Source organism: Ambystoma mexicanum, chromosome 1p (assembly GCF_040938575.1).
Source record: "Ambystoma mexicanum isolate Mex_15411 chromosome 1p, UKY_AmexF1_1, whole genome shotgun sequence".
Lineage (NCBI taxonomy): Eukaryota > Metazoa > Chordata > Amphibia > Caudata > Ambystomatidae > Ambystoma > Ambystoma mexicanum.
Window position 1 is genome coordinate 1,003,862,769 of NC_090921.1, and position 12,610 is coordinate 1,003,875,378.

The window sequence follows — 12,610 nt, forward strand, 5'->3', positions numbered from 1 at the left end:
GAGAAAAGGTCCTTCGAAAACATTGACGGGCAAGTCTCTGGGCACACACAAGACAATGTAATTATCAATCAGTTTTTACCATTGATAAATTGGTTAATATCCAAAGTGGAAAGTTTTACTAGTTTGTGCATAACGAAACTCAAAATCAAAAGGCGAGATACATCTTACATCTCACATTGTAAAAGTGAGTAACAAATATTACATATAAAAACCATGTTATTCACAGTGTGATACAATTTACAAGTGCGTACCCCACTAGAATGATGGCTGAACTCAATTGATATTGTTTTTAGACAAAATAAACATTTGGGTAACTTATATCATGGTATCAAAACAATTCAATTAATGACCTTGACTTGCTTCTTGCTCCTCTAAATAAGGTTATACCTTGGTTTGCATACCATAGGGATTGAGTTGTTTTTTATGATTGGGTTTATATGATGTAGTACTTACTTACCCAAGAATGATCTTGGTCTACTTTATTTAAATAAACCCTTTATGTTTTACAATGTCTTTCACTGTTTGTGTTTCTTTGGACCATATGTATGCTACAATGTCTTTGTACCAAGCTACAGCCGTCTCTGCCTCCCAAGATAAGCCTGGCTGCTCCGTCCATGATACCAAAACACTCTGAGCTGGTACAGTCTTATACTAAGAGTGGAGCTTATGTACTGTCTCAGACGAACAAGTTACTTCTTACCTGGTAACTTTCTTTCGATGGAATGTTCCTCTGACGTATTCCTTATCTTGATAAATTCACTTCCAGCTTGCTGGCCTCGGAACATTTTTTCAGTAGAGGGCGCTGCGTGTCGACGTCCCTCGAGTTGGTGTCCCTCGACAGCCTCTGTATCGGCGCTGACGCCACCATGCGCATAAATAGACTTGCGCAGCGTCCGTTGCTCAGTTCTATTTTGAAGCTTGAAATTAGCTGTGTATGAATTGGTTATTGACCTTGAAGGAGTGCAAGCTGCAACCACAAGGGAAGTTTTACCGAGGGGATGGATGGGCGATAAGGAATACGTTGGAAGAACATCCCATCGGGAGAACGTTACCAGTTAAGAGGTAACTTGTTCTTCGAAGGGATTGTGTCCTCCAACGTATTCCTTATCTTGATAGACTCCCATAGCCGTGGTGTGTAAACTGAGGTGGGAGTAAAATTGTCATTCACCTTTAAGAGTGAACAGAGTGTAACACAGCTTTGCCAAATCTAGTGTCTTGGCTAGAGGAGGAATCCAGATTGTAGAATTTTGTAAAGTTATGTGCGGACGACCATGTGGCAGCCGCACATATGTCTCGAATTGGTACCCCTCTTTGGAGGGCCGAAGAGGATGCGATACCCCTGGTTGAATGAGCCCTAAGATTTTGAGGGGGCTCTTTCCCTCCAGTTTGTAACATTCTAGAATGGCTAAAATAATCCATCTGGAAATGGTCTGTTTTGTGATTGGCAATCCTAATTTGTGCCCTGTGCAACCTAGGAACAGTTGGTCTGCTTGCCTAATCCTAGCAAGTCTGCAGATATAAAAACTCAAGGCTCGCCTTGGATCCAACCTATGTAGCCTCTCTTCCTCTTTCCCTGGATGGAAGGGAGGATAGAATGAGGGTAAGGTTATATTCTGAGTGATGTGGAATTCAGAAACCACCTTTGGGAGGAAATTAGGATTCAATTGCAGGACAATTTTGTCTTTGTGAAAAATTGTATGAGGGGGTTTACAAGATAGGGCTTGTAATTCGCCCACCCTCCTGGCAGATGTCAAAGCCACTAATAAGACAGTTTTAAGGGTGAGAAACCTTAACGAACAAGAGTGGAGTGGTTCAAAATGAGTACCCATCAGGAAATTAAGGGAACTTGGAATGGTCTCGGGGATTAGACATTAGTTAACCCCTTCAGAAATTGTAATACTAAGGGTAATTTGAAATATGATGGCTTCTCTGCAGTGCGCTTGAAGATCGATAGCGCTGCGAGGTAGCCCTTGATCGTACCAACTAGAAGACCTGAATTCGCCAAATAGGAGTAGAAAGGATAACACCATTCGTGTACCACATGAAAGGGGGTCAATATTCTTTTCTCTACACCAGCTGCAAAATTTGTTCCAACGGCAGCGGTATAAAGTCTTTGTTGCTGGCCTTCTGGCTCAAAGCAACACCTCCATGACGTCATCTGGGAGGTCCCAATCCTTGTATCTCAACCTTTCAGAAACCAAGCGTGAAGTTTGAGGGTTCTGATGTCTGGATGGAGAACCTGACCTCCCTTCTGTGAGAGAAGATCCTCCCTGTGTGGAAGACGAATCGGAGGGCAGATGGACATGTCCAGAAGGTCCGGGTACCACGTTCTCCTGGCCCAGTCTGGGGCAATTAGGATCATAGTCTTCTGGAATCTTCTCATCCTCCTGATCATCTGAGGAATGACAGGGACTGGAGGAAACGCGTACAGAAGTGGAAACTCCCAGTCCACTACGAACGCATCCCCTAGAGCTCCTCTAATGGGAAATTCCCTTGAACAAAACTGATCGCACTTCCTGTTGATACTGGTGGCAACAGATCGACTTGAGGGGTTCCCCAAAGGGCGAAGATCTCTTGAAGGACTTCCTGAGCTATCTCCCATTCGTGAGAGACTCTGCTCTGCCTGCTCAGAGCGTCCGCTGTCAAGTTCTTCTCTCCGGCTAAGTGAACTGCCGATAGAGAGATTCCTTCTTGAATTGCCCAAAACCAGAGCTGCATCGCCTCTCTGCACAGTGGCAGTGATCCTACGCCTCCTCTTTTGTTGAGGTAGTGCATGGCCACTGTATTGTCCGTCCTTATTAGGACATTTTTCCCTTGTACAGATGGCAGAAAAGCCTTCAGCGCTAGTCTAATAGCTCTCAGCTCCAACAGGTTGATAGGCAGTCTGGACTCCGATGGAGACCAATGACCGCTGATGGTCAAGTCGTTGGCATGGGCTACCCACCCCGTGAGTGAGGCATCTGTGACTACTGTTATCTCCGGCCATGGTTGCCAAAACAGTTCTCCTTTCAAAATGTTCTCCCGACAGGCCCACCACTGAAGGACTCAAGCCACTTTATCCGGAACCTGAAGGAGATCTGTCATTTCTCCTGAGAATTGCAACCACCGAGTTCTTAGTGCTCACTGGAGAGATCTTATTCTCAGGCGAGCCTCTGGCACAAGGAAAATGCAGGATGTCATGAGGCCTAGCAACCTCAAAAAGTAGAAGGCTGGGAGACGTTGGGCATTTTGAAACTTGGTGACCATCTGCAGAATATCTTGAGCCCTTACCTCTGGTGGCGAGGCTTTCCCCAGGGAAGTGTCCAGGACCGCTCTGATGAACTGGAGTCTCTGTGATGGTATCATCTGTGACTTCTTTAAATTGAGGGAGAAGCCCAATTTGTGAAGGAAGTGGCAGACATAACCTAGTTGGATCTGAGCTTGTTCCGAAGATACTGCTCTGATCAACCAATCGTCTAGGTAGGGGTAGACGTGGATCCCTTCCCTCCTTAGACTTGCAGCCACTACCGACATTAGCTTGGTGAAGACCCTCGGGCGGAGGTCAGCCCAAATGGCAGAACTCGAAATTGATAGTGGGAGTTGCCAATTGGGAACCTCAGGTATTTTCTGTGTTTGAGATGGATTGGCACATGCAAATAAGCATCCTGAAGGTCTAGAGATACCAGCCAGTCCTGAAGCTGTAGGGCCTGAAGGATCTGAGAGAGTTACCATCTTGAACTTGTCCTTCCTGAGGAATTTGTTCAATTTTCTTAAGTCCAAGATGGGTCACAAGAAGTAGGGGGAATACCAACCATTGTTCCTCTCCGCTACAGGTACCAGTTCTATGGCACCTTTCTCCAGCAGGTCTAGAAACTCCTGCAAAAGGAGCGGGTCTGGAAACTTCAAAGAGTTGTTCCCTGTTGGATGACTGAGGGGTGCGTGGAAAAGGCAGGCAGTAACCTTGGGCAACTGTCTCCAATGCCCAAGCATGTGACGTAATAGCCTGCCATTCCGTCAAATGTTGAGTTAACCTGCCCCCTACTGGTGTCTTGTGAGGAGAGTCCTCAGAGTGGTTTAGAGGCGGCTGATGCAGATGCCGAGGGTAAAGAGGCACCTGCTGCGGCTTTTGTACTTTTAACCCGTCCACCTCAGGTGAATTTCTTTTGGCCTCTTTGAGCCGGCTGTCCTCTGCCTTTTCCGAATGCGGAATAAAAACGAAAGGACCTACCTCTCCAAGAGTTTCCTGAGGGGCGATAGGGAGTTTGACGGATTGCAGCTCCAAGGGATTTTGCTGCTGCCTTGGATGTTTGTAACTTCTCTAGGCTGTCATCAGCCTTCTTACCAAATAAAGAAGAGCATATTCAAAAGTCTGGCCTGTACATCTGGAGCAAAACCAGACTTTCGCAACCACGCAAATCTGCGGATTGTGGTACTTGCCGCCATGGCCCTGCTGATACTGTCAGCAGAATCAATGCCAGTTTGAAGGGATTCGCACATTGCGTCTTTACCATCTTTAATGATGTTCAGAAAAGCTTCCCTTTCTTCTCCTTCCGGGAGGCAGTCAGCCGCTGATGAAACACACTCCCAACGTGTATGGCTGAATCTTGCGTGCGTACAAGTAGAATTAATGGATTTAAGCGCCATGCTACACGCAGACAAGACCTTTTTTGACATAGCGTCAAATCTCTTATCATCCCTGTCTTGTGGAACAGTAGGGTATGCAGATCTACTGTTCGATGAGGTTGCTGCTTGAACAACCAGACTCTCTGGAGTTGGATGTTTGGACAAATATTCAGGGTCAGAAGCAGATACCTTATTCCCAGTTGGTCGATATTTTCCTCTGTAATGCAGTATGGAATGGAACCACAGGATCTTCCTGTGGGCCTTTAATTAGGATGTCTGTAAAATCATCTTGTTGAAAAGTAGGTGAAGGTGTAGACCAACCCATGAATTCTATTATTCTGGCCATTAAAGTTCTATAAGTGGTCTCAGCATGTTCCCCTGGGTCTTGTTTGGCAAATTCTACTTCTGGGGAAGTATCTAACCCACTTGCATCATGCAAGGACTCTTGAAGGTCCTTCAACCTATTTTCTTCAGAGATAAATTCCTCTGGTACAGGTGTTGTAGTTCTCTGCAACCCAAAAGGTCTTTCCTGATCAGAATCCTCAGCTTCTTCATAAATATAGGACAAGACTCTGAAATAATCTGACCTTGGAAAAGGCTTAAAACCCATTTCTAAAGCAAAAGGGGCCAAGCTTGTAGTAACCGGTTGAGAAAACATCAACGTTGTCGATGCGGAAGTCAAAGGCTTCGAAGAAACCGAAAAAGGCATCGAAAAGGTATGAAGCGACCTCGAAGAACTCGAGAGGATCGGAATCCTACTCGGAGTCGTCGAGGTTATCGACGACATTTGAGGTCATGGTGGAAGCCCTCGGTAGGACTACTGACTGCGAGGTAGTGACAGCCGTAGGTTTCTCCTTTATCGGCGTTGAGGACAGCGTCGATTCGACCGATCTATGCGTCGATGGGCCCTTCGATAATGGCGTCGATGACGCAGAATTATGAGTCGAAGGGGCCTTCGACGAATTCGTCGATGACGCAGTCTTACTGCCTTTGCTCGAGGGTTTGTGACGCTCTCGAGCAGTCTTTCGCCAGGTGCAACGACTTGCAGCGGTTCGGTTTTTTGGGGCTTTCACACAGGGTATCACCTTTAGCCATCTCCGAGGGGGTCGAGACCGCTTTCTTAAAGACGCTAAGCATCTTTTTACGGAATTTCTCCCACTTAGCTGGAGAGCTGTGTTTTGTGGGGCAGGTGACCCTTTCCGGGGAAACAGAAGAAGAGGGAGATCTTCAACGCCTCTTTTTCGAATGTTTGGATCTCGAAGAGTGATGGGCACTGCTTCGAGACCTCAGACCTCGAACGAGAATGTTTCCTGTGATGGCGAGGAGACGAATGTCTCAACTCTGTCGAGGAAACTTTCAAAGGAGTAGAGGTTTTAACAGTCTTACCTCTTTCGAGCTTCCACTTACGCTCCTTCAAGGCTTTCGCCGTCATGTACATGCAGTCCTCGCATTCTGAACAATGGTGCTCCGATCCCAGGCACCATAAACAGATCCTGTGAGGATCCGTCAACAACATTTTCTTTCCACAATCTCAACACTTTTTGAAGCCGGACCGTGGGGTCGACGGTGTAGATTAGGAAGCCATCGAAAAGAGTAAGATACTCGAGGAATAAGTAGAATCTACTCGATTAACGAACTGAGCAACACGATTCCGAGACCCACGAAGCGTGGAAAAACGGAACTGAGCAACGGACGCTGCGTGAGTCTATTAATACGCATGATGACGTCGGCGCTGATACGGAGGCTGTCGAGGGACACCAACTCGAGGGACGTCGACGCGCAGCGCCCTCTACTGAACATTTTTTCCGAGGCCAGCAAGCTGGAAGTGAATCTATCAAGATAAGGAATACGTCGGAGGACACAATTCCTTCAAAATGGCTTTTATGTAGTCTGGTAGGACTTAAGAAAAACCGTCCTAACCGTGCTCTAAGGGGGTTTTCGCTCTAGTACATCTAGTTCATCCAGCAAACATGCACTACAATATAATATCTATTTTCTATAAATCGGACCTCAAGCAACTGCTCTCTGATCTACATACACTGTTAAATGAGTCCAGTAAACTTTATCTACAACTAATGTTACATGCATAACTGGAGCATTATGCAGCCAAGCTATCACAAAGATCTCACATTTTCACTAACCAGCCTTTGTCTTGTATCCCTGTTCAACTTTAATATTTACCCTATCCCTTGTGCTTCCCCCCCTCTGTTCCCCCGAGAGACAACAGTCTGGAGAACCCTGGTGGGGGTACAATATAGCCTTTGCGCACAACATAGCAGACTGACTAATACAATGATGATTATTTGTTGCTGCAGAAAATCTTCATAACATAACATCCTATAAATACACAACTTTTAAAATGCCTCCCTAGAGAGAAAAAGATGGAGAAAAAAACAGGAAACTAGGAAAACATGGAAATAGTAACAGTGCCACCTAAAGAGAGCAAGGTGCTGCCACTTCACAGCATGCAGTGAAGAAAGGTTCTTCCCTATCCCCATAATACCCACAACCTCACTTTAGTCAAGCATCATATGAGCAAGAGATTGAGTTGAGTGAGAAGAAAGTCAGGAGAAAGGCGTCAGTAGAGGCACAAACGAAGACTGCAGCATTAGCACAGCGAGAGTGAAGCATTAACATTTACCTTATAGCAATGATAAGTATAAAGAAAAATCACAGATAGCAAATCACACTTATAGGGCTCTCTGTGCCAGTTTGGATAAGTGGGTAGAGCACAAAGACTACAAGCAAAGTGGGCATTAAAAACACTTGCATTCTTGAAAGAAAGTGAACTCAAACAATTCTAAAAATGTGTCTCTTTAATTTGTTTGGGTCATCTCAAAAACACACTGCATTTCATGTCCCCCCTCTCAAAACAAGTTTCTTCATTTGTACAAAATAATATTTACAAGAAAAAAAAAAGCGGCAGGTGAGCCCAAACAAGAACAGGAGCGTGAAGGGGGAGCTGTGCAAATACACTGACTCGCACTAGCCACTTGCATCGAACAATGAATCACTTATAGCTATTTTGCAGAGTGCAGTCATTTTACAGGGGATCCTGCATAAGTTATAATGCAATGTGGAGAACTTCTAGCTTCACAAGGACGAGACAGAATGTTCATACTTTTACTGTTCTGCAATGGTCCCTTCCTGTGCAAGCTCCAGTGCTGACCTCTGCAACTTAAGTGAGGGCTCCACTACCATGTCAGGCCTAGCTAACCACCTTCTATCGACTGTAGGCCATTCATACCCCTGATTCTCCAGCAAGTGGGGGCAAACAAGCCAACTCATCTTTTTCTGCTTCTCAACCTGTAATCAGAACTCCTTTATACTCTGATGTGGAGAGATTGACAACTGTTCTCTTTTCCGTGAGTCTTGGAGCAATTTTGCCACAGTGTTGCTTTTTGTCCATGACTTAAAATATCAAGGCCAGGAGCCACAAGTCAGTAAAGAAATGTTTAAAAGTGTCTGTCTGGAAAACAAAGTTCTTGACAAGTCCAAGTAGCGCTGCAAGTTTAGCGCAATTTCCAGAATCTCAAAAGGCATAACGGGTACGGATATCTTCAAGTTTCTTGGAGACCTCCGGGGGCGTTCTGTCCAACTCATCTGCCACATTCTTCTGCTTGTTTGTATCCATGGAGTTGAACTGCTCGCACAGGTCTCCGTCGATCACATTCTGTTGGGGAAAGTAAACGGGCATCAGTCCATACAACCATATTCTTAGCAGCTCCAAAAACTACCATTTACTTACGGTCTTAACTACTTGAAGTGGCAGAGGTTTCAGGGTTTGGGGAAGGGAGATGCAGGCCAGCGAAGAGCAGGAAGCTACACATTTTAACATGCATTAGTTAAAATTAAATCCTATGTTTCAAGGGTGTTTTTTTAAGCCTGCTTCACTATGCTTGGAAACTGAAAGTAAAAGGATTCTCCCCAAACATGTTCTTTTAAACCGCACATGGAATTATCACTGCCTCACTCTTTTACAGGCAGACATTACAATAGTTAGCGAAGGAGTTCTTCCCTAACTGACAACTGCCCGAGGATTCCATGAGCAGTTGAAATGAATATGTTTAGGAAAATTAGTTGCTTGCTTTCCAAGCAGACTTCTGAAGCTATGCAGGTACCCATATTCGTAGCCTTGATTTTTTTTTTGCCAATACTGCAGATGTTCACTTTTTCACAGACGTAGAAGGGGGGGGAGAGAGAGTGTTATATGAGGCAGGCTGTACGCTGTGTTGTATAACAGGAAGATTTCTTAATGAAAACCAATGTTAGTGCCAACAAAAAAGCATGCAAAAGTGAAATTAGGGTAACTCTCCCCTTCCCGCCTGATCTAACTAAAAAAATGTAATAAAAAGTCATTACAAAAATTTGCACATTGCAACATGCACACCACACTTTGGTTTCCATCTGCCACCCAAAGCACAGCAAGTACCTTGTGGTGAGCGAAACCACAGCTTCAGGCAGACTAAGGCCATGGCAGCCCAGGTAAAGGTAAAACACAGAATAGATGTTCAACAGCATTTTGCTTGGTTGTCCCCAAGAAATGGGTGACAGCAACCATTGCTATGTTCAACAGCTAAAGGAGGGGAACAAGGACCGTAAAAGCCTGCGTTACTGCATATCAGCTAATTATTCATGATGCACCTACCTTAACCGGAAAGTAATACGACCGAAAGCTGAGGTGGTCCCTTCCACAGAGGGGGGCATGCTCAGACCTCAAGTGCATCTCCACATGCTGGAAAAAGTCATGATCCTAAAACCAGAGAAAACAATACACAAGAACACACATTGTTAGTCTTGTGCACCCAGAAATCTTATTCACTAATATCCTCCACTCCCCTCTGACATCCTCCAACATATCCATCATTCATGCTATTACACTTTGATCACTCAACTCATTCCCTCCCTTATACCTTTCACGTAACATCAGGCCACCATGATTTTTCTCTACTTCTAAATCCACGCTATCCTTATTTGTCCATTAATTTACCTGATCTTTGACACAAGTGGAGCGGGGGTGGGCTCAATGGGAAACGCATATCAAAGTATCAGCAAGGAAGGAGCATGAACAAACGGATCTCCGCTAGGGCAATAAGTGGTGCTAAATTGGATTATTCCTGTAGCCTCCTGCTGGGCATCAGTCAACGAGAATTGCACAGACTACAGGTCGCCCAGAATTGGGCGGTCAGAGTAGTACTCAGACTCCCCAGGCACAGCCATGTAACCGAGGCTAGACGCTCCTTGCATTGGCTTCCTATTGAAGCCCGAATTAACTAGTTATTGTTTTTAAATACAGGCTTCAAATAATGCCAGCGTATTTACAACAGCACATAAAAACAAGTGTAACCAAAGATCTCTTAGATCACGATCTTTAAACCTGATCATACAGCCAAGATGTAAGACATCAAAGGTGGAAAAGCGAGCATTTAATGTGAAGGCCCCTTCTCTTTGGAATAAACTTCCCATAAGACTGAGGAGTCACTCTTCTCTCCTTACTTTTAAGAAGGAATTGAAGACCCTCTTATTTGCCCAACGTTTCTAAGATAGGGATACTTCCAACTGTACCCGTCTTCTGACTGGGATCCCAGAAAATCTCCTTCAAGGCTTACTGGACCTCCCCTTCTCTTGTTGCCTCTCTTGTCGGTGTTGTCTGTCCTTCCTTGTAGTCCGCGCCTTTATGCCCGAGGGTCAATAGTGCGCATAACAAATGTAATGTTATATCGAAGAAAATAAGACCGAAAAGACAATGCATTTTAATTTGAATTCCGTAAGTGGAGTCTTTTTTGTGCACTTTTTTCCATTTTAAATGCGGGGGGAGACCCCCCGCAGCCCCACTTCCCACATTCTCCATACCATAATGTATTCCCTCACCAACCCCCCATCTATTTGTTTGGTAAACAGGTGCAAAAAATATTTGACAAATTCGATTAAAATAATTCACCCTTTTGGGCCTGCTATTTTCAACTTTTTCATTTTCAGGCGATTCCGAACAAGGTAGTACATATTGGAAGGCATATATGCATAACTAGGAAAAAAGAACCCAGCAGATATATTCTAGTTTGAGTCTACCTCACTAACAATTTGACTACAATTTACTTGTTCATGAGGCAATGTCATCTGAGCAAATAGAGACTGGTTTCTTGAGGGATAGTAACTTTTGCTGAACACATGCTGGAACATGATCTAGTGAATGTGTTAACACTCCCTCAGGAGAGTGCCAAATGCATAGCTTGGATAATAATCAAGAGGTTTGAAAGCAAGTACGTGCCTGAAGATTTACAGTCTGAGAACAACAATCCCTCTTAAACCAGGCTGTTCTAAATATGTTATCCCCTACCAATTGCCATTCATGAAAAACATGAGCAACATGCAGTCACAAACACTACAATTTATATGGGCAAGGGCTTCCAACAGTTCCACGTTGCATCATGCCCTTTTCCAAAGGCGGTCTGAATTTACCAGGCTTCATTTCCTCGCAGCCGTGCTGGCTCCGACACTAGAATACAATCTTCACCCCAACACCAATCGCTGGTTGGAATTAGAACAGAATATTCAGTAACAAGTAGTTCTGGCTCTCCACAAATATGCACCATTCAAGGATGACTTACTCCAGCTATGAAAGCCACCTTACAACAGTTATACTTAATACCAGCAGTTTTTTCTGAAGGCTTAGTAAAACCTTTCAACTGAGGCAGTACAAGACTCCACTCTAAGTACAAGGCTGTACCACCTGAGTTCATGGTAAAGTAGAAAGAGCAGCCAGGCTAATGTTATCTTAGGCGAGAGAGAGGGCTGTACAATCAGTACAAAGAAATTGTAATACAAATGGCCCAAAAGAAACACTGAAACACTATGTATTGTAAAAATACATGGTTTATTTAAATACAAGTAGGCCCAGATAACTCTTGGGGGGAAAAAGTACCATCACATTATAATTAACCAACATTATAATAACACAACAGTAAGTTTTAAAGTTCACAGACCAAAGCATATACCTTATTTAGAAAACTAACAGTAGTCTAGTTAAGTCAAACCTTTTCATACACATTCAGGATAGGTCACACCTATTCTTGGGAAGTAAAAACCAATGGTTAATTTTAGATTACTTTCAGTAATACCATCAGTTGTACTGTGACGCTCAGCAAAAAAGAAAAAAAGAACACATAGTAATATCAACTGGACAATATACCTTTCTGATCTAGTGAAATCTAGATATTAGGAACAGTATAAACCTATAACTCTTATTCAGGATAACACCATTGTTCTAGGGGAGTTGGACCTTGGGGTGTAATGACATGCATTACTCACCGTAATAGCATTTCTGATGATTGTATCTGCTTAGATTCACATGCTGTGTGTCAGGCAAAGTTAGTAGGCCATACCCTTTGGGACCACTACACACAACTATGAGTACAGGTGTAAGCAAAACCAACCTTTGGTATATGTCTGTACCACACAGTTTTGATAGCGGAGCTGAGCAGCCAGGCTTAGCTCAAGAGGGAATGTGAGCTGTAATGATGTTACACAGAGGTGTACAATCAAAGGTGTTCAAATAAACTCTTACACTCAAGGTTTCTTTGTTAAATACTTATTAATTTATTTAACTGTCAGTTATAAAACATTGATAGGAAGGAGGCAATATAATCACACACAAATGTACTCCAGTACTGAAGGAGGAGCAAAAAGGCATTTGTTATCAGAACATAGAAAGAAAACAGTTATTTCTTAGGCAGTGCCGATATTCAATTCAATAGGCTAGGCCAAGGTCAATGGGCTAAAGTCTTGGATAGGACAAAGCAGTTCTGGTAGATAAATGGAGAAGTGTCTCCAACAGTTCTTAGGAATAGTTTGTAGCAAGAAGAATCATTTGTTTGGGTCACAAGCTGATTAGGCCTGTGAGCTGGGAAAGTTTCAAGCACTTTCACCGCGGGAGGTAAATACTCTTTGGCTGGTTTTACAGTACCTTTCCAAATGAAGAAAGAGATGCAGCTGGTGACATCTGTTCCTG

General features: G+C 43.9%; 1 protein-coding gene across 3 annotated transcripts in view; it reads right to left on the reverse strand.

The window, feature by feature from the left end:
* Window positions 1–7,400: 7,400 nt before the first annotated feature.
* Window positions 7,401–12,610, reverse strand: part of SF3B3 (splicing factor 3b subunit 3) — a 702,426-nt gene continuing 697,216 nt past the window's right edge. For all 3 annotated transcript variants that reach the window (XM_069654935.1, XM_069654943.1, XM_069654952.1), the window contains exons 25-26: window positions 9,251–9,355; window positions 7,401–8,275 (exon numbers count right to left, since the gene is read on the reverse strand). In XM_069654935.1, coding sequence (XP_069511036.1) covers window positions 8,135–8,275; window positions 9,251–9,355 — 246 coding nt within the window. In that variant the 3' untranslated portion in view covers window positions 7,401–8,134. The remainder of the gene's footprint in view (window positions 8,276–9,250; window positions 9,356–12,610) is intronic.